The sequence below is a fragment of the Macaca mulatta genome, chromosome X (assembly GCF_049350105.2).
Source record: "Macaca mulatta isolate MMU2019108-1 chromosome X, T2T-MMU8v2.0, whole genome shotgun sequence".
NCBI classification, from domain to species: Eukaryota; Metazoa; Chordata; class Mammalia; order Primates; family Cercopithecidae; genus Macaca; species Macaca mulatta.
This window is the reverse complement of record NC_133426.1, coordinates 49904555-49927539: the sequence shown is the minus strand read 5'-3', so window position 1 is coordinate 49927539 and position 22985 is coordinate 49904555. Positions and strand designations below refer to the sequence as shown.

Here is a 22985-nt window from a genome sequence, read left to right as displayed (position 1 = left end):
TCAAAGTAACCAAAACAGCATGAGGACTTTGGCTTGGTATCTGCAGGCTCCCACTGGACTAAGATGCCACAGAAAGCAATGTAGCAATGAAGTAAAGGGGCTAGATTTGACAAAATTGCTGAGAGGGCTCTCCACAAAAAGTAAACAGTGCCCTACTCCCTTACTTATTCTTCATTCCTTCCTTCTCAATTGTACACAATTATGGGACTGTCAAGAGAATGGGGAATGTCATGGGTAGGGAGACACTGCCCTAAAATGCCTATTACATACCACAGTGTTGGGAAATCCTTTGGGTAGCATGATCCTGCCTAATAACTTCTAATTATTGTTTAGAACTGGAATTCTCCAGTTCTGTCCTAAGTCTACGTTAGTTTCTATCAATTTCCAAAAGGAAACTGGGCACACGAGACTAGCAATTATTCTTTAGTGGCGGGGGAGGGGGGGTGGAATTTCAAGAGAGAAAAATACCAATCGTGAAATTCTCCTTGGATTCATAGGAATTGTGTGATGTCATGGACAGAAAAATAAATTTCAAAAAAGCATATATATATCTCATGTGGGAATTACCCTTAAAGACACAGTTGCACCCGTGCACACCAGTGTATGTGTGTTATTCATTGCAGCACTGTTTGTAGTAGCAAAAACCCAGAAACAATAGAATTATCTACTAATAGGGAAATAGTGCAAGGAAAGAAGTAGACTGGTGTGTAGTGAAATAGAAATGTATTCCAGACATATTATGTGAAAAAAGCAAGTCACGAAATAAGAAGAATATGTCTTTTTTTATTTTTTTAATGTGTGTCTGTATATGTGACTGGATAGAGAAAGAACTGGAAGGATCATACTGAATTCTTTTTGGTGGTTGTCTCTGGAGTGGGAAGAACAGGGGAGACTTTCACATTTTAAAAACCTGTGTATTGTTTGAATCTTTTATAGTGAGACATATTTATGAGTTATATAAGTGATTTTGAAAAGAAAAAATACTAGCAATGCAACTGGAAGAGTAGAGACAGGACACTGCAAGGAGCAGACCTATGTTCTGGAAGGCAGATTACTGGGATACTTGTGGACAAAGCAGGTGATAGTTTCTGGTAAACACCAAGAGGGAAAGCCCTGAGAGGAAGGCGGCTTATTCAGTTTTTAAACAAGAACAAAGTGTGATCAGACCTATTATCCTGCAGTGAGAAGATGTGGATTCCAATCCTAGCTCCATAACTCACTAGTTGTGTCACCTCGGGCAACTGCCTTACTCTCTGTGAGTTTACAGGTTTGCCATCTGTAACATGAAGGGATATTAGCAAGTATAATGTTGAGGTCCCTTCCAAATTCATACTCTATCATTTAAGAGTTGATTTTTTGTTTGGTCACTCATATATTGGATTGAATGACTTCTGAGAGGCCCTTATCTTTAAGGAATTCCAAATGATATTTTGATTGCATAGCTAACTGAGAATGCTCTACTGGCAAGATCATAAAATGGTGCTACCAATCATTAGAAAAGAAAGGTAAGACTCAGCTCATCAGCGAGGTACAGGACTATCTAGTATCTCACTGAGACCCAACATTTCTGGCATATGGTTAACTACACAGAGCTATACCCATATGGCTACAGTATCTCTGGATTACCTGGTAGCCTCAGATCTTAGAAACATATGGTGCATACCCCCTGAGGCATTACAGCAACCCCTTCCTCTACCATGTGTCATAAATTGGAACAAAGTGGAGCCAAAAAATATATTTCCTTCAAGAAGGGACCAAAGTGGTTTTATCAAATGAAAATGGGGAACCTCTGGATTCAGCTCCTGCAAGCAAAGAGCTTAGAAGTTATTACTCTCATCCTTACAACAACAAAAGGTTGGATAAACCAAAAAAAAAATCAATGATCTTCCTTGGACCCATTGGAGAACTGAGGATGCAGAGGAAACTGCCACCCCAAAATCTGAAGAGACAAGCTTATTCAAAGAGACACAGCTGAGATCTGCTTACCTGGAGTAGAAATGGCTGGAGCTGGTAGAAACACAAATGGCAACTTGAACAAGCTGCTGAAGGCTGAGTGTGGACTAGTGTGAGTACAAAAAACTCCTGGGGACCACAGTCTTAGCGGAGCTCCTACACCAAAGCTCTACCTCCAGGAATCCCACCAAGTTTTCACAGTGAAGATCTAAGAATCCCTCCTGGCTCTGACAAGGGGAGGGAAAGAGATATCATTGTGAAATTTGCCAGAGATTTCTCCGTAACAAAGGCCTCAGGGGAAAATACTTTGCCTGAGCCTTATCCTGGTTGGGAGAAGGACATTCCTTCCACTCCCACCCCCTCTAGCCTTCTTATCTCACCTAAAGCAGGGGAATATACTCAACAGGGTGCAGGGCTTCAAGTAAACACATTGGGAATGTTGCAGTCAAAGAAGAGAGTAGAGGGCAGGGAGGACAAAAAGCTATACTACTGGAGAAAAATGTATGAAGGTCATAGCCACAAAACACAGTTCCATCAAACAGTGATGTTTAATCAGAGCATTATAAAATTACCACCTCCCCCATACTTCACCACCACTTCAACAGGGCTCAAGTATACTAACAGTGGATCACAGTTGAAAGAGCTGCAAGACACAGACTCTCTAGAGGAATTGTCCTCAGGGAAACTCACAATCAAGAGGAGAGACAAAAACAAGGACACTAGAGGAATTTGAAGCCTCTGGTGCCTAGTTACACCAAACATGAAATACAGCCCAAGTCCTAGCCAGTTTGCTGTAAATCCCAACACAATGGAATTGAACTATTAATAGGAGCGAAAAACAGAAAAATAGCTGGAAAATCCTCAAATACCTGAAAATTAAACAACACATTTCCAAATAACCTGTAAGTCAAAAAATTCTCAAGACAAATTTTAAAATATTTTGAAATAAATGAAAATATAACATATGTGAGACGTAACATTGAGGGATGCAGCAAAAGCAGTGCTTAGAGGGAAATTCATAGGATTAAATGTATATATTAGAAAAGAAGATCTAAAATCAATAAACTAAGCTTCCATCTTAGGGAACTAGGAGAAGAAGAGAACAATATAAGCCTAAAGCAAACCAAAGACAATAAGAAATTTAGAACAGAAATCAATAAAGTTGAAAAAAATAGAGAAAAATCAACAAAAGCAGGTTCTTTGGAAGGATCAACAATTGATAGACTACTATCCAAGCCAACCAAGAAAAAAAAAGAGTGGAGACACAAATTACCATATCAGAAATGAAGAAGAGGTCATGACTCCTGATCTCTCAGACATTAAAAGGATAATAAAGAAATACTATGAACACAAATTTACTAACAAGTGAAATGGACCAACTACTTGAAAGACACAAACTGCCACAACTTACACAGGAGAAACAGAACATCTGAATAGCCCCATATCTATTATTATCATCTTTTTCACGGATTAACTGAATATAATTGACATTTATCAACTTCTTCATCCAACAACAGCAGAATACACAGTCTTCTCAAGTGTACACATATTTTCTAAGATAGATCACATCCTGGCCCACAAAACACACTTAAAAAAAATTAAAAGATTAGAAATCATACAAAGTTTGCTCTCTCACCAAACTGGAATTAAACTGGAGATAAATAACAAAGAGAGCTAGAAATCCCAAAATACACAAAGCTTAAACAACCCACTTCTATTTTTTCTTCACCTCTATGAAGGTATAACTGACAAACAGAAACTGTATACATAGTTAAGGTGTACATGTTTTTATATATGTATACATTGTAATTATTAAATCAAACTAAATAACACATTCGTTATCTCACATGCTTATTTTTTGTGGTGAGAACATTTAAAATACATTCGCTTAGCAATTTTCAGGCATACAATACCTTATTATTAACTATCATCATTGTGCTGTAAAATAAACCTGCAGAACTTAAATGTATTCACTATTATTATTTTTGAATCAAAAATTAATAACCTTATCAAAAAGAAAGCACCAGGCCCACATGGTTTCACTGGTAAGTTCTACCAAACATTTAAGGATAAAATGATACCAATTTTCCCCAATGTCTTCTAGAAAATAGTAGCAGAGAGAACACTTCATAAGTTACTCTATGAGGCCAACATTAAACTATATGAAAACCAAATAGAAACATTACAAGAAAGGAAAACTACAGATTAATACCTTTCATGAACATAGATGTAAAAATCCTTTTAAAATATTAGAAAATTGAATTCAACATTGCATAATATCAATTAACTCCAACCAAGTGGAATCCCAACCAAGTGGAATTTATTCCAGGTATGCAAAGCTGGAGCAACATTTCAAAAATCAATGTAATCTACCATAACAATAGGTTAAAGAAGAAAAGTCATATATCAATCGACAACAAAAAAGCATTTGACATAATTCATAATTCAACATCCATTCATGATTAACTCTCAGCAGAGTAGGAATAAAGTATAATTTCCTCAACTTAATAAAGAACATCTACCAAAAAAAGCCGTACAGCTAATATAACACTTAATAGTGAGAAACTAGACTCTTTTCCCCTAAAAGCAGGAAGAAGGCAAGGATGTCTTCTCTTACCATTCATTTATTCAACACCTTAGCTAGTAAAGTAAGACAACAAAAGGTAATAAAAATTATACAGGTTAGAAACAGAGAAATAAAACTGTCTTTATTTGCAGATGACATAACTGTCTATGCAGAAAATCCCAAAGAATCCTAAAGAAATCCTGAAGGGGAAAAAACCCAACTTATTAGAACTAATAAAGACAACATAGTTACTTGGGAGGCTGAGGCAGGAGAATGGCATGAACCCGGGAGGTGGAGCTTGTAGTGAGCTGAGATCGCGCCACTGCACTACAGACTGGGCACAGAGTGAGACTCCGTCTCAAAAAAAAAAAAAAAAAAAAAAAAAGACAATATAGTAAGACTGCAGGATATAAACTCAATATACAAAAGTCAATTGCTCTCCTTATACCAGTAATGAACTAGAATTGCACATTTTAAAAAGCAATACTATTTACAGTAGCCCCCCCCTCCAAATTAAATACTTAGAGGTCAAAATCTAAGAAAATATACACAAGATCTATATGCAGAAAACTACAAAATACTGATTAAAGAAATTAAAGATCTGAATAAATAGTCTATGTTCATGGGATGTAAAACTCAGTATTATCGAGATTTCAATTCTTCCCAGTTTGATCTATATATTCAACACAATCCCAACAGAAACCCAAGCAAGTCATTTTGCAGCTACAATAAACTGATTCTAAAGCTTCTGTGGAAAAGCAAAACATCTAGAATATCCAACACAATACTGAAGCTGAACAGTTGGAAGACTCACACTACCTCATTTCAAGATTTACCATAAAGCCATAGTAATCAGGACAGCATGGTATTGCCAAAAGATGCACAGATGAAGAGAACAGAATAGAGAGCCCCAAAATAGACCCACACAAATACAGTCAACTGATCTTTAAAGAAGGTGCAAAGGCAAATCAGTGGAGAAAGGACAGTGTTTTTAACAACCACTGCTGCAATGACTAGGCATATAAGTATGTTAAAAAGATAATCTAAACAAAGACTTTCCTCCTTTTATAAAAATTAACACAAAATGTACCATTGATCTAAATGTAAAATGCAAGACTATAAAACTTCTGGAAGACAACACAGGAGAAAATCTACATGATTTTGGATTCAGTGATGACTTTTTATATACAATACAAATAGCATGATCCAGGAAAGAAAAAAATTAATGTTAGACTTCATTAAAATTAAAAATTTCGGTTTGCAAAAGCTACTGTAAAGAGAATAAAAAGACAAGCCACGGCCAGGCACAGTGGCTCACACCTGTAATCTCAGCACTTTGGGAGGTTGAGGCGGGCAGGTCACGAGGTCAGGAGATGGAGACCATCCTGGCTAACATGGTGAAACCCCGTCTCTACTAAAATACAAAAAATTAACCAGGCATGGTGGCAGGCGCCTGTAGTTCCAGCTACTCGGGAGGCTGAGGCAGGAGAATGGCGTGAACCCAGGAAGCAGAGCTTGCAGTGAGCCAAGCGAGATCGCACCACTGCACTCCCGCCTGGGCGACAGAGCGAGGCTCCATCTTAAAAAAAAAAAAAAAAAGCCAAGAAGACAAGCCACAGACTAGGATAAGACATTTACAAAACATCTATCTGATAAAGGACTGGTATCCAAAATACAAATAACTCAAACTCTAAAAAAAAAATACCAAATTAAAAATGGGCAAAAAACCCAAACCTCACCAAAGAAAGATGTACATATGGCAAACAGCATGTGAAAAGATGCTCAACATCATTTGTCATTAGAGAAACGCAAATTAAAGCAATGAGATACTACTACATACCTATTAGAATGGCTAAAATCCAAAACACTGACAATACCAAGGATTCAAACTAACAGGAACTCTCATTCATAGCTGGTAGGAATGCAAAACGGTATAGCCACTTTGGCACTTTGGCAGACAGTTTGGTGGCACTTTTTTTTATGAAACAAAACAAAACAAAACATAGTCTTACCATATGATCCAACAATCGCACCCCTAAATACTTACTTACTTGATTTGAAAATTTATATCCACATAAAAACCTGCACACAGATGTTTGCAGCAACTTCATTCATAATTGCCCCCAACAGTAAGCAACCAAGATGCCCTTCAGTAGGTGAATGGATAAACAAACAGTAGTATATACAGACAATGGAATACTATTCAGCAATAAGAAGGAATGAGCAATAAATCCACACAAAGACATGGATGAATCTTAAATGCATATTGGTAAGTGAAAGAAGCTAGTCTAAAAAGGTTATATTCTGTATGATTCATTTTACATGATATTATGGGAAAGGCAAATTTATGGAGACAATAAACAGGTCAGTGGTTGCCACAGACTCGGGGGACTTGTTCAGGCAGTGAAACTATTCTACATGATACTGTAATAGTGGATACACTATATATTTATCGAAACTTATAGAACTTCACAGTAGAAAGAATGAACCTAATGTATGCAAATAAAAAAAAATCATTTAGAAGATTGAAGATCCCAGGATAGAATGCAGCATGTGAGAAAAGAATTTAATTGCATCACAAATTTATAAAACAGCCTCAATGAAAGGGATAAAGGGGAAAAATGTAGACTCAGGTAACTGTGAAAATGAATAAAATTTGTAACACTAAAGCAAAAGGAATGATGCATAAACACTGAACTCTTGATAAAGTTGTTTCTTATGGAGGGTATGGGTTAACAATTCTGAAACCACTATACATGTACAGTCATGCATTACTTAATGATGGGGATACATTCTGAGAAATGTGTTGTTAGGTAATTTCACCATCGTGCAAACATCATAGAGTGTACTTACATAAACCTAGATGGTCTAGCCTACTACACACCTAGACTGTATGGTATAGCCTATTGCTCCTAGGCTACAAACCTGTATAGCATGTTACTGTACTGAATACTGTAGTCAACTGTAACATAATGGTAAGTATATGTCTAAACATAGAAAAAGTACAGTAAAAATTTGGTACTATTTATACCACAAACTATTAAAATGTGGTATCATATATGCAGACTGTAGTTGACCAAAATGTCATTATGCAGCATATGACTATGTACCAGAAGTAAACAGTTAAGTAACAGATGGTGAGTGGTAGGAACCAGGTTTCTCACTGTTCGGAGGTTATAGACAAGCAAAGGGAGGAGGCTAGAGTGATCCATGTGGTAATAGATTAGAATTAGAGACATGAGTATGATCTCATGTTTGGTTTACTGTAGATACAGGTGGTTACATATATATATATATTCATAGATATGTGTGTATGTGTGTATATATGTATGGGTCAGTATACACATATTTCCTTACTGCATTGGCTAACAGGGCCTAGAAGCAACAAATGCCATCAGCAGAAAGGAGCATACCTAGTATCCATATCATGGTTTCTAACACCATTCTCCAATAAAAGGAACCAGGGTTCCTTGGAGAAATGGCTGATTCTAGCACTGGGGGAGGAAATATATAATATGAGCCTAGAGCATGCTGTAATGCCAAAAAATAAGGATATGCTCAAAAAAGACCCCACAATGATAGGAGTTTGTCACAATGATAGGAGTTTGTCAAAGGGAAATGGAGCCAATTGAAAGAGTTCCCCATAGCCAAAGTTGGAACAATTTGAGCAACAAAACTTAGTAATGGATTATAACTCAAAGTACAAGATAAATAAGTCCATACTGATATAAATGATTTAATAGATAAATAAATGGGAGAGAAAAGACAAATCTCCCATGTAAAACAATTCCAAATAATTTCTGTAGATATTTCACCCTCATGGAGGTGAAACCTAACTTCCTAGTCCTATGTGTGATCTAAACCAGGGGGTCCCCAACCCCGGGGCCATGGACTGATACCAGTCTGTGGCCTCTAAGGAACCAGTCCGTGTAGCAGGAGGTGAGCAGAGGGTGAGCAAGCATTACTGCCTGAGCTCCACCTCCTGTCAGATCAGTGGCGGCATTACATTCTCAGAGGAGCACGAACCCTATTTGTGAACTGTGCATGCGAGGGATCTAGGTTGCGCACTCCTTATGAGAATCTAACTAATGCCTGATGATCTGAGGTGGAACAGTTTCATCTCAAAATCATCCTCACCCCCCACCACCGGTTTCGTTGAAAATGAAGTTGTCTTCCATGAAACTGGTCCCTGTCCCTGGTGACAAAAATGTTGGGGACCGCTGGTCTACACAGTGACTTCCTTCCAAAGAGTACAGTATGGAAAGAGGAAAAAATAGCTTTACAGTGGATAAACCTGGCAAACATTACACCTCAGCCAGGTGATCAAGGTCAACATCAACAGTGATAAGTCATATTGATGGTATGTGCTCCTTAATAAGACATAATGAGAAAGACACTTCACCTCTGCGGTCTTCCTCTCCAAAATTCTATTGTAATCATGAGAAAAACATCAGATAAATCCCAGTTGAGAGACATTCTACAAAATACCTGACCAGTACTCTTCAAAACTGTTAAGGTCATCAAAAACAAGGAAAGTCTGAGAAACTGTCACAGCCAAGAGGAACCCTTAGCTCCTTAGAGACATGATGAATATGTAATATAGTATCCTGGATGAGACATTTAGGTAAAAACTAAGTAAATCTGAAGAAATTATGTACTTTAGCTAATAAAAAAAAAGTAAGTGGGGGAAAAATTAGAGGATATCAATTCTAAAATTTGGCCGTTTTCCTAATTAAGTAACCTAAATGAACCCTTTAAAGCCTGTGGACATCATCATAGGTTTCATTTTAAAGATTCAGCATATTAAACTGATGTGGTTTATAGCCCTGCAGAGCTTTCCATATGGGCCACTTTTTTTTTTTAAGTTCAAAAGGCAGCATTAATGTTTGCCACTCTTCCAGGCTAAGTGTTTAGGGAAGTTCAAGTGTTATTAAGAATGATAAATTTCAAAATACCTTTTCTTTTCGTTCCCACACAATCCACACAGTTGCTCTAGTCAGATAGCTTGAGGGAAGCCTAACTGAAGTGATGATAGTAGATTTCTCCATGAGTTGGAACCCAAGATATTTTACTTTGTTTTCAGTTTCTCTCTGGAGGAAAACTATGACATATTTTTGTAGTGTGGCAAAACAGATAGAAATGTTTCGCAATTTACTTCGTAAATTTCAAGTACCCTCGGGTTTTTTATTCTATCATATTTCAGTATTAAGATTTCTTTTCCTCTCCTGGATTTTGGTAGGTTATGTTGAAATTCAGCAGGCGGTATGGGGAACCCAATAATATGCTTAGGCTTTGAAGTCATCCCTGACTCTTTTCTATTTTATTTCCCATATCTAATTGGTCCTATCAGTTCCCCCTCTGAAATTTGTCCAGAACTTATTTCTTCCTCTACATTCCTGCTGTCTTCATTCAGGCCTTTAGATCTTTTGCCTAGATTATAAAAAAACAAGTTTCACTCACTGGTCTTCCCGTCTCCAACCTACACTACTCAAGCCACCCTCCACACTGCCAAAAATTCTCTAAAACTCAAATGTGATCATATCATTCCTCTGCTTTTAAGTCATTTGATGGTGCTTTGGTTACAAATGAGGTCAAAAAGTGTACACAATCTGGACCCCACCTAGATTTCTAACTAGATCTCCTCCTACCCTAGCCCCTGCAGTCTTCCTTCTTGCTCCAACTGCCACCATCCTTCCCACCCCAGGGGCCTTAGACCTCAAACATGCAGACTCTGTTTCTTGAATATAAAAGGCTCTCTCATGCTGCTGGACCTTTACCTGTGTTACTCTCCTTGCCAGGAATGTCTCCTCATTCAACAGTTAGGGAGTAGCAAGGCACACTAGGTAGAAAGACAGGGAGGTGAGGAAAAAAAGGGAATCGAAGAGCATTATTAAAACAGCACAGTGCTAGGCTCATATCTGGGTGTTCCATAAGTATCAAATGAATAAGTGAATGAATGAATGAATGCACTGCTGACCACAGGTGCAGGCTGCAGAGGCAGGGAAGTGAGAACAGATGGACTATGAGAACAGTCCTCCGTGTTTTTCTGTTACTCAAACTCTTTTTCTATTCCCTCCACCTTCTTTCAGATCTCCATGTTTATGTTTCTTCTAATTTACAGACTACTATAACACTACCTCAGATGCATTTAACCATGCTATGCATAATTTATTTATTCATTCCTCATAAATCAAGCCCTCTAGCCATCTGGAAAACAAGAACCACTTTTATTGCCTTTCAAGCCCCTTCTCGCTAATCTTTTTAGTGCGTGCTATTGTGCCTGGTACAAAATGTAGTATTTTATGCAGTTTCACCTCTGAATATCAAGGACATTGTGACCTTTTTGTTGTTGTTTTCTTTATTAGGAAATCCCATGTGAAAACATTAAATAAAGTAAGAGCAATTAGAAAGCAAAGCAAGAAAGTTATATCACTACAGAGTGGGCTATAAGTGGGCTGCTTTTCATGTGTGTTTCATGAAAAGCAGCCTCATTATTTTATGGTTAGACCTTGTAAACTAGAAGCAGTAGTTCTCCTGTAAAGGCTAATGAAAAGCGATGAAGGACTATTCACGTGAAAACACATTCTATAGTCATAGGTAATGTCAAAATCTCATTCTGCTTCAGTTTTCTAGTCTATGAAATGAGAATAATACATAGTCACTTGCCCCAATCATCTACTGAGAGCAACATGAACACACAAAGTACTTTGCAGTTATAGATGATGGATACCATTTTCTATTAGAAGTAACAATGATTAGCCACTCTGGTTTAACCAGAAGGCTTTAAGTAGAGGTAGCCAATGTAAGTTCATGAATCCCCCTAACTGACCACTTCACTAAAGTCGGTGATTGGTATAACTGACTCAGGATGGTTATGACTACACCTAAGCGGAAGCAATATGCTAACACAGTTCTCTTTTGTAGAAGTAGGCAGATGACTACCAAATACTATACCATCAGTACCTTTCCTTTATGAACTTTAAATTCAGGGGCCCTCTCCTACTGTCACTTTCCTGACATATCTTCCCCAAGGCAAATTCCTTGTTATTCTTTTTAACCTGTGGCTTTTATACTGGTATGTTCACCCCAAATTAGTCACCTCCTCAGAGAAACCTTCCCTGACCTTCCTAACTAAAGTGTCATTCCCCAGTTATAATCTATTGTTATTCAGTTTATTTCCATCCTAGTACTCATCATGATGGGTAATTAACTAAGTAACCTTTTTACTCGTTTACTGCCCTCCCCACTTAGATCTAAGTTCTAGGTCAATATTTGTCTTAATCCCACCACTGTATCCCCAGTGCCTAGAATAGTGCCTGGTTCACAGCAGGTGCTCTAAAACTATTTGTTGAATGAATTGATGAAGGAGTTTCATCCTTACAGTGACAATAAGGTTAATTCAAACTTATTAGCATGACATTCAAGGCCCTGACTGTAAGATTCTCTGAGCTGGCCGCACCATGGTCAAGCCATTGTGACATTCCCCCACCCTTGTGATAACATACTTTGTGATATTCCCCATCCTTGTGAATGTACTTTGTAACATCCTCCCCACCCTTGAGAATGTACTTTGTAACATCCATCCCCTGCCCGCAAAAAAATTGCTCCTGACTCCACTGCCTATCCAAAACCTGTAAGGACCAATGATAATCCCACCACCCTTCGCTGACTCCTTTCTCAGACTCAGTCCACTTGCACCCAAGTGAATAAACAGCCTTGTTGCTCACACTAAGCCTGCTCAAGTGGTCTCTTATACAGATGCACGTAACACCAACTAAGCTATCCGGACTTATATTCTGCCTTTTTATACCTCCATAGATTCTGCCTGTTGATATCTCTGTAAAAACATACTTTCTGCCTGAAGCATTCTTCCTACCAAATAACTAATCTTTCAAGACCTCACTCCAAAACACCTTCTCTATGAAATCTCCAGTCCTTCGCAGACACATCCACACATGAAATGCTTATTCTGCTAAATTCCTATAAGAGCTATAGAACTTATAATACAAGGTTTTAGCAATAATAATAAAATAATGATACTGAACATGTTATTGAGTACTTAACTCTATGCCAGGTATAGTTATAAGCACTATATATGTATTGTCTCATTTAATCCTGAAAATAACTCTAAGGGGTAGGAACTATCATAAGTATTTATGTGGCTATTTAGCTAGCTATAATCAACTTCATGAAGGCAGGGATGGTATCTTCAAGCCTTGCTAATTCCCAGAGCTCAGCAAAGTGTCTACAATGTCATATGTACTTAATATGAGTTTGCTAAATAATGAATTTGACAGCAGTTCCTTGTCCTCTGTCTACTTTGACAATGGCAACCCCAGTTAAAGAACCAGACAGAGTTTTAAAGTAACTATACAAATGTAATCTTAAAGTGATACTGTCCTTTCTAAGTACAATAAGGAATTCAGAAGTCATAAAGGAAAGGGGCAATATACATGGCTATATAAACATTTTAAATATCTGTAAATTTAAAAAAACAAAGTTAAAAGAGACAAACTAGAAGTGGATAAAATACATTAAACTGACATCAGACAAAAGAGTAATAATAGTATATGAAGGACTCTGATAAATAAATAAGAATAATCAGCCCATTAGAAAAATAGGAACATCACATGAACAGGAAACTTCCAGAGAAAGAAATCGAAATGGTGTGTAAACATATAAAAATATGCTCAACCTCATTAAGTAAAAAAATGAAAATTAAAATGCTGAGATCTATTTATCCTATCATATTGTAAAGATAAAAAAGAATGGTAATGTCAGCACTGGTAACTTTGTGGGGAAATAGGCACTTTCATACACTCATGTGACAAAAATGCTCTCATATGCTTAGAAGAGATGGATACAAGGTTGTTCGTTGCAGCATTGTTTGTAACAGCAAAAGATCAGAAACAACTGAAATGTGCATCAACAGAAGCTTGGTTAAATAAACCATGGCACAAACATACCATGAAACTGTATGCAGCCATTGAAAAGAATATGTAACTAGGTAACCAGATAACCAAGGAGGGGGATTTTAATTTTACAAATGTATTCCAGTTAATAAAAAATCCAGTTATAGAAAGAGGAAAGGATTTCAACATACACTTCATTAGACAGTAGATAAGGTGGGCAGATATGCACATGAAATGCTATTCAACATCATTAGCCATTAAGGAAATTAAATTGAGACAATGATGAGATAACACTACCTATGTATTATAATAGGATGGCCAAAATACCAAGTGCTGTTAAGGGTGCAGAGCAAGTAGGACTCTCATACATAGCTAGTTCAGATGCAAAATGGTACAGGCACTCTGGAAAACGGTTTGTCAGTTTCTTATAAAGTTAAACATATTTACTATATGACTAAGTGATCCTACTCCTGGGTATACTACTGAGCAAGAAAAAGAAATGAACAACTTAGATAAATCTCCAAGGCACTAATCTGAGTGAAAGCAGTCTCAAGAAGTGACATACTATGTGATTCCATGTATATGACATCATTGAAAAGAAAAAAAACTATAAGGACAGAGAAAAGATCACTGGTACGGGGGTTAGGGAGGAAGGAGGTCTGACTGCAAAGGAGTGGCAAGAGGGAATTCTCTAGGGAGCTGAATTGTTCTGTATCCTGTCAGTGGTGGTAGTTACAATAATCTAGCCATGTGTTAAAAACTCACAGGACTATGTGCCAGAAAATAAATGAATTTTATTGTACATAAAGTAAAAAAAATTAAGATAAATTATCATCACCAATAATGATACCTCCTACTTCTCGGTCTAAGGGAGGAACATCATCTCTCATGGAGAAATCCATAGCGGTTGCTGGAATGTCCATCAGGTCTTCATCACTGGAGCTGTTCTGGAAGCTACTAAAACTCCCCTGCTGAAAGCCTCTGTTATCCATGGCACCTGTGCAGAAAGAAAAATAGGAGGCTTATAACAATTATCTTCAAGTTCCTTACATGTAATGTTTGCCATCTGAACCATTTTGAAGTATACAATTCAGTAGTATTGAGTACACTTACAATGTGCAACCATCACCACTATCCATTTCCAGAACTATTTCATCATCCCAAACAGAAACTCTGTACCCAACAAACAGTAACTCCCCATCCCCCAGGCCCTGGTAACCTCTATTATACTTTTTGTCTCTATAGATTTGCTAATTCTGGATATTTCATATAAATGAAATCACACAATATGTGACACTTTGTGTCGGGTTTCTTTCACTTAGCATAATATTTTCAATATCCATCCATGTTACAGCATGTATCAGCACTTCATTAATTTTTATGGCTGAGTATTATTTCACTGTATGGATAGACCACATTTTATCTATTCATCAGTTGATAGACATCTGGGTAATCTTCACCTTTTGGGTTGGGACTTAGTCTTATGTCTTCTTTCATGCTATATAAACTAAATATATTCAGTTATCCTCTAGATATAATGTACCTCTAGCATTACCATGTAGTTGATGGCAATATTTGAGAATCATTCAAATGAGTATAAAACCAAATGAGGGCACATGTACAAATGTAACGGTAGTTCACAAGTAATCAACTGAAATAAAAACTAGACATCAGTATTGAGAAACGTGCTGGCCATTTGGGAATGGGGAAAAAAAAAAACATTATCTTATTCTTCTGACTCTCCCAGATGTCTTAATACAGTGTACATGCACAGAAATACTAGATGACTGACATGGGGAAAAGAAACATAGTGTGCCATTCAATGCTGTTCTTAAGAATTCAATATTAAAGATGAAAAATGTTCTTCATCCCAAGTGTAATTTTTTCAGATTATAAATTTTACTTAAAAATATTAGTATGCTGATTTATTTAGTTTTTAAAAGCATTATGGCCAACTTTACGTAGGTCCACCCTCCCTATTTTTTAAAGGAAATCTTAGTCAAAAATCATAGCCAGCAAAGTTCTATTACACAAATATTATTTGTTTTAAACTTTCCAACTCTTTTAAGAAACTTCTTGTCCTAGGTTGTCAGAACTAAGTGTGATAAATGTGGTAAAAAACCAAATAGGATAAATTAAGTAAGAGGCCTAAAAAGTAGGCCTTAAATATTCAGCAAAAAGGAGAAAGAACCAACATTTACCAGGTACTTGTCAATTTCTAGGCACTGGGCTATGTGGTTAAAATGAATTATTTCCTTTAATGTTTCCTACATTCCTATGCTATGGCATTATCACTCCTAGTGCAGATAAGGAAACTGAAAGCTGCAAAAGGCTAACTTGCCCAGTTAGTGTTGTTGTTTTTTTAAAGTTAAGGTCCAAATCATGTGTTCAATTTCACAATACCTCATTTGTGATAAAGAGACCAGCTTGACTGAAGTGTGAGTGACATTTATGAACACCTACTATGTATGAATCATCGTGGGATAGTGGGTCAGATACAAAAATGATGCTGGATAGGCCAGATGAGATGAAGACTGAGAGGCAAAGACTTGGGAGTTAACAACATCAAGGTGATGATTAAAACCAAGAAAACAGATACCCCAAGGGAAATTTCCTGTATAAATGTTTGAGGTGATAGATATGCTAATTACTTTGATTTGATCATTACACAAAGTATACATGTATTGAAACATCACACTGTACCCCATAAATATGTACAATTATATATCAATTTAGAATAAAATTAAAAAAGAAATGCAATCTCAATGTTCTTCTTTAGCATGCACAAGTAACTTGAAATCTGTGCAAATGTGAACTAAATAATAGGTTATACTGGAACGCTACCATGCATACATGATGATATATGGTCAGGTAGGGAAGGATACAAAGTTACCCCAAGGTACTAATAATGTACAAAATTATTGACCATAAAACCATTTCCTCAGCTACAAAAGCTAACCTTGATGTGTGGATCAAATGGGTGCTGGGATACTAAGAAGCCATGTTTTATAGTCTCAGCCAAGCTCCCTTGCTGCTCACCAATCCAAACTTGCTGGACTTTTCTGCCCTTCATTATCCTGCTTTCTTCAATCCCTTTCTCCTGAGAGGACTCTCTCAGTAAAGGACTCACACCAAATCCTGTCTCTGCTTCTGCTTCTAGGGAACCAGGCCTAATACAGGATTGTTAGCAGGTTTTTCCTATTACCAACAACACACGAGAAATTGATTCCGTCTCTCTTCTCGCCTGTCATTCAGGAAGAAGTGCCTTTACTTTTTATTTAAGAAAAAAAAATCAGCCGGATGCTCACACCTGTAATCCCAGCACTTTGGGAGGCCGAGGTGGGCGGATCACCTGAGGTCAGGAGTTCGAGACCAGCTTGACTAACATGGTGAAACTCTGCCTCTACTAAAAATACAAAAATTAGCCAGGCATGGTGGTGTGTGCCTGTAATCCCAGCTACTCATGAGGCTGAGGCAGGAGAATCACTTGAAGCCAGGAGGCGGAGGCTGCAGTGAGCCGAGACTGTGCCACTGCACTGCAGCCTGGGTGACAGAGTGAGATTCCGTCTCAAAAAAGAAAAAGAAAAAAGGCCGGGTGCGGTGGCTCACGCCTGTAATCCCAACACTTTGGGAGGCCAAGGCGGGTGGATCACGAGGTCAGGAGATCGGGACCATCCTGGCTAACACAGTGAAACCCCATCTCTACTAAAAATACAAAAAATTAGCTGGGCGTGGTGGCGGGCGCCTGTAGTCCCAGCTACCCAGGAGGCTGAGGCAGGAGAATGGTGTGAACCCGGGACGCGGAGCTTGCAGTGAGCTGAGATCACGCCACTGCACTCCAGCCTGGGCGACAGAGCGAGACTTTATCAGAAAAGAAAAAGAAAAAGAAAAGAAAGAAAAGAAAAGGAAGAGAAAAGAGAAGAAAAGAAAAGAAGAGAAAATTTCATTCTGTGTTGATGTTGGTCAGATGAAGAGTGCATCCAAAGCATCTTTACTTGGGCCTTTGGGCACATGTTGGCTCATATAAGTTTATTTTCTTTTTTAATGATGAAACTATTTTGTCTGCCTTACAAATAACTGTACCTTATAGTGAATATTGCAACACACAACATGTATAAGATCAGCAAACATTGTTGGGTAATATTTAAACAACATTTGGATCTCCTAAGCAAGGTTAAACAACACCACACAGAATCACATAACAAAACTGCCAATATAAGGGCCTGTTTCACTTCTGAAGCTTGTTATTTCTTGGAACACCACTCATAGGATCTATATAAAGTATACTATGCATATAAACATATTACTATTTATCTTTTTTTTTTTTTTTGGTTTGTTTTTGAGACAGGATCTTGCTCTGTCACCCAGGCTGGAGTGTGGTGGTGCCACTACTGCTCACTGCAGCTTTGGCCTCCCAGGCTCAAGCAATCCTGCCACCTCAGCGTCCCAAGTAGCTAGGACTACAGGTGTGTGTCACTGTGCCCAATTAATTTTTTGTTTTGTTTTGTTTTGTTTGTTTTTGCAGAGATAGGGTCTCACTATTTTGGCCAGGCTGGTCTTGAACTCCTGGACTCAAGCAATCCTCCCACCTCAGCCTCCCAAAGTGTAGGGATTACAGGCATAAGCCACTGCACCCTACCTACTATTTATCTCATTGAAAGAATGACTCACTGTTAGCAGCAGACAGGACCATGGACATAAACATACAACATGTAACAGCTATAACTAAGGGTAACTAATTAAATCATGACTTTCTTTTTTATAAGCCCCTGGACCTCTTCCTGGAAATGTTGACCTCAACCTTTGACTCTATGCATCAATGTTTTCTGTTCTTGCTTTGAACGTAACATCAGCAGCTTCCTTCAAACCAGTAACATTTCTATGTTGATTGCTAATTTGCTCCCACTTTCCCAATTTCTCAACTGATTTTTGGGGAGAATCAAAATTTGGAAAAACATACACTTCCTGAAAAGTGCTGGAAGGAATACCCATATGTAATTGCTACTTGGAACAGATCCTGTTCCATGATTATGAGGTCCATGATCCTGACACTCTTGAAGATTACAGGCCAATTATTTTGCAGACAATATCTCAATTTTGGTTTGTTTGATGTTTCCTCATGAACAGACTCAGGTTATATACATCTTTGGCAATATATCAGAGAAGTGACATTGTGTTCTTCTGTTTGCATCCTGTTAGAGGGCACATACTTTTTATTTGCCCCACTAATGATGATACTTACTTGATCACTTGATAAAAGTCGTATCTTCCAGGTCTTTACATTGTTAATATATTATTTGTCTCTTTGTAATAGTGATTATTTTATGATGAGGTACTTTGACACTAAGTGTTTACATTTCTTATAAAACATTTTCATTCGATCATTTATTTATATATACATAAATCCTAATTTTTTCAATGGGTTATAATCTATTGCTATTGTTTTCATACTCAAATTTTCCAAACTTGTCCAGTGGGAACCTTTTCAAACTGGCTTCTATGTTCTTTTGACATATCCCCATCATGCTTTGAGAATTTCCTTAATTTGTCACAAAAGACATTCCAGACTCATCTTGTATTTTCATGCTCCATCTCCAAAATCAGCCATTTCTCCCAGAAACTCTGAGTCCTTTTAGTTGGGGGTGGTATTTAAAAGACATGATCTGGGTGCTCATTGTTATTCAGGGTTGCTGCTCCCCACTGGACATAGGTAGGGAACACACACACACTTTCACATATATTTTCACATCCACCTATATATATTGACAACATATGTTTTACATATATGAATATTTACACATATGAAAAATGTAAGTTTTCACTTATATCTCTGATTCCAATCCAACATAACAAGGCTCAATCTAGTCTTTTCCTGTATCTGTACCTTCCCCTTCATTAACAATGAGAAATCTTTTAATTTTTTTACTTTCTTGAACAACTCCCCTGTATATAACCAGTCTCCTATCTTTTCCTCAACTCTTCTCTGCACAGATGCTGTCCTCATACCTGTCAGGTTGACTCACACAACTGAACTACTACTGCATGTAGATTCCTTCTTTACCCTGCTCAGCCTCTGACACCCACAGCAAGCCGCATATCCATGTGGAAATCCAGATGTCATCTTCAATGTGTTTAAGTTCTAGTATTCAAGTCAACCATCTGAGTGGGTGCCCTTCTCATATCACTTAGGCTCTGACTCCCTAAGCAAGGCCACCTACATGCACAGATGTCCTCTTTAAACAAACAAAATAAATACAAAGAAAAAAGAAAACAAATAGCCCCTCCACTTTGTTCTGGATCTTAGCTCCTACGTAACTCAAATAACAGATATTTCCCAGATTCAATCCGATTTATTAAGGAAACTTACTATTTCTAGCTCTCATTTCTCCCTCAAGCTACAGTCCTGAATTACCAAGAACTCCATTAGACACTTTCATTGCTACTTTAAACTTAAGAGCAGGACAAGGGAAAAAACAGTGAAAATAATATTAACCTAAACACAAATAATAAAATCCAAACAAGACAAATCAACGTTCCTTTATAAATGTAGGCAGCATCAGAGTCAATATTTACGGTTAATGTTTGTCTAACTCTGAGATTTACATTTGACAAACCTACCAAAAGCGCTCAACCTCACAAGTAGGCGCTCAAGGTTTCTAGAAATCTTAGCTAAAAACAAGAACCATTTTAGCTGATGAGAAGAACTGAGGCTAAGAGAGTAGCACAACTCAATAAGTTTTCTTTTAGTGTAAATTTATTAAATGCCCATGAGTCCCATATGGTGACTAGCACAGAAAGAAAAAGCAAGAAAATTTGCAAAGTAATGCAGAATTCCCTTCCCTCTCTCCCCGGGCTGGTTATGTTTCACTCAGGAAGTGATTTAAAATACATGGTTCCAGCAACTCTACATTAGCCAAACAAATCATAGGAAGTAAAGGTACAGGGAGTCCAAAAATAACTTATCTCTGGCTTTGGAATGTGTCCTGTAGCCATAGTTTCAGATGGGCGTACCTATTGTTCTGGGAATTCATTGAAACAAAATAATGACACTATAAGATGAAGACCCAACAAAGGAGAAGCTGGAAAACTTTTTAGTTTCCTCATAGGCACCTTACGAACTTCTTCCTGTAACCCACTGACAGAACAATCCAGCTAAATTGAGCTGCCTCATTTCAAACATTTCCTGCAGCAGCAATCTGGTTCACTGTTTGGGTTATAAAGTGTCCCTTTAATAAATGTATAGAAAGAAAGGGTCAACAAAAGAAAATTAGAAGAAGCAAGTAAATCAAACAAAACATATGTCATGAACACAATCAGTAAAAGTGAAAGTGGTATTTGCCCACAGTGCAAGTGATATTGCCCATTTTGACACAGTCTTTAGAATGTTCAAGAGAAAAAATTAAAGCTGCAGAGTAATGAGAAACCAATTCAATGTTCCTTAGAGTTGACATTTGAATCCACATCTAGTTGAACTCCAAGCCCAGTGCTCTTTCCATAACACATTGGGGCTGCACTATGACATGTCAGTCCAGAGAATGGCACATCTGGAAGAAATTAAACTTCTAGATGGCCACAAGCCTGAGGTCAGCCAGAATTTGGGGTAGGCCAGGAACAAATGTAATGGGATTTGATTTATTTTCCCAACTAGAGGATTACAGATAGGATTTGTCATGCAATTGAGAGCGAAGGAGGAGAGTAAACAGGAGAAACTGTTGTTTGGCTGATATTTGTGTTACAAAGCTTGCATACCCTTTGTCAGTTTCTTGCTTAAAATTATAAGCTGGTTCCCCATGCCTATAGAGTTAAGTTTAAACTTCTTTGCATGGCATTCAGGGCCCTATCAAATCTGGATCCCATCTACACCAACAGACTTATCTCCTGCCACAAATTTGTTATATCCTACCTAGGCCATGTACTTTCAGGCCTCCATGCCTGTGCTCAGGCAAGCTGCCCTATGTGGAATCCCACCCACCCCCACCTCCATTCTTTTTCAGCATGGTGAAACCCCATTCAACATACCTAGGGCCAGCTCAAATAGGCTTTCCTCTTAACATTCCCTTTGTTCACATATCTACGTTGACTGCATAATCTCTTCTACTTGAGTCTTGTGACTACACCATGTCCTTCTCACTTCCATTGTTCTAGCAACTCCAGTGTTGTCTCAGAGTAGGTGTTCAATAAATGCTTACTGAGGAGTATTCCAGTTGGGGAGGAAGGGTTAACAGGTAATCAACATATTTATATGGCTGACACCCAATAAATCTTTACCTTGCCCTATGAGGGAAGGGAATTAGGGATATAAAAAGAGTTTATTACTTCATCATTACTCTCAAGGAATTTATGATCTAGTTGGGAAGAAAACCTTCACACCATGCAATTACACAGCAGCTAGGTGTTAAATTGTTACAACTGGCATTCAGAAAATGGAATGGGAGATTGTAAGCTAGAGACTTCGGGGAGAAAAGAGGGTATTCCAGGCCCAGGAAACAAAATGGTCAAAGACTTGAAGATGAGAATGAAGGTGGCATTCATGCTTGGCTAGAAGACAAGGAAGGTGTCTATGAACAAATGGATAGAGACAGGTCATGAAGGACCTGGGAAGTCAATGGAGTCACTGAGGTTTTTGAGGAGTAACATGACAAAAACATCATTTTAGGAGGTAAGTGTGACAGCAGTAGTCTGGAAGAGAAGAGGAGGAGAGGGCTGGTAAGGCAGTTTGTCATTTCCAATTTCAACGTAGGTGATTTAGGTTGGAGGAGAAAGAAGGAAAAGGGAAGGAAGAGTACACATTCCCAATAATTGTACTAAGATCAAGGCAAGAGCCCTTGGTGGGGATGGACGGGATTATGCTAGCTTGTGGTATGGCTTACTGGCATCCTGTTTTACTAGTGACATTGACATGTGTTGGTTCAAATAAATTAATACCATCTCAACTAACCCATTTGGCAAAAACAAATGCATAAAACAGCAGGTGGGCTGACACACATGACCCCACAAGTGAAAATATAAAGCATGGCACATATTTCAATGCTAGCGAGCACAGAGAAGCAATAAACTTTTCTATTTCTTTCTTATTTTTGCTCCACGAAAGTATCTGTTGACCTATACATGGCATTCTGGGTAAGTAATATATGCCAGATACTGCAAACACAGAAAAGGGAGAATGCAAGAGGAAGAAGGGGATTACAGATGCATTATACAATTAACGAAGATACAAGTATTGTCATATCATTTAAAATAAAACATTAAGACAATCCAAAGTAAAGCAGTGAAAGCAATAGGTGCTGGCACACACATAAAATCACCTTCTACCTACCCACTATACTTTGAGCTACTCAAGGACAGAGTTACTTAAATCTGTGTTCCCAAGTGCCTGACACAAAGAGAGGGCTCAGAAAATAATCTAGTTTATACTCCATTTCCAGTTTTAGTTACTTTATTTTGAGAAATGGAAATGAAATGCAAATTTGGCATGTTAATCTCTGAGTGCCATAGAACGTGATTATTTCAGAGGCTTGGACTAATTCTTAACCCACAGTACTTTCTCCACCTGT

The 22985-nt window shown here is 37.8% G+C and overlaps 1 protein-coding gene across 4 annotated transcripts in view; it reads right to left on the bottom strand.

Annotated features, from left to right (window-relative positions):
* Nucleotides 1-22985, bottom strand: part of CLCN5 (chloride voltage-gated channel 5) — a 160525-nt gene that overhangs the window by 36524 nt on the left and 101016 nt on the right. For 3 of the 4 annotated variants that reach the window (XM_015127412.3, XM_001083302.5, XM_001083186.5), the window contains one exon: nucleotides 14282-14428. In XM_015127412.3, coding sequence (XP_014982898.1) covers nucleotides 14282-14428 — 147 coding nt within the window. Of the gene's footprint in view, nucleotides 1-1986; nucleotides 2181-14281; nucleotides 14429-22985 lie in introns of those variants that run through there. The other variant, XM_015127413.3, reaches the window with a different exon arrangement.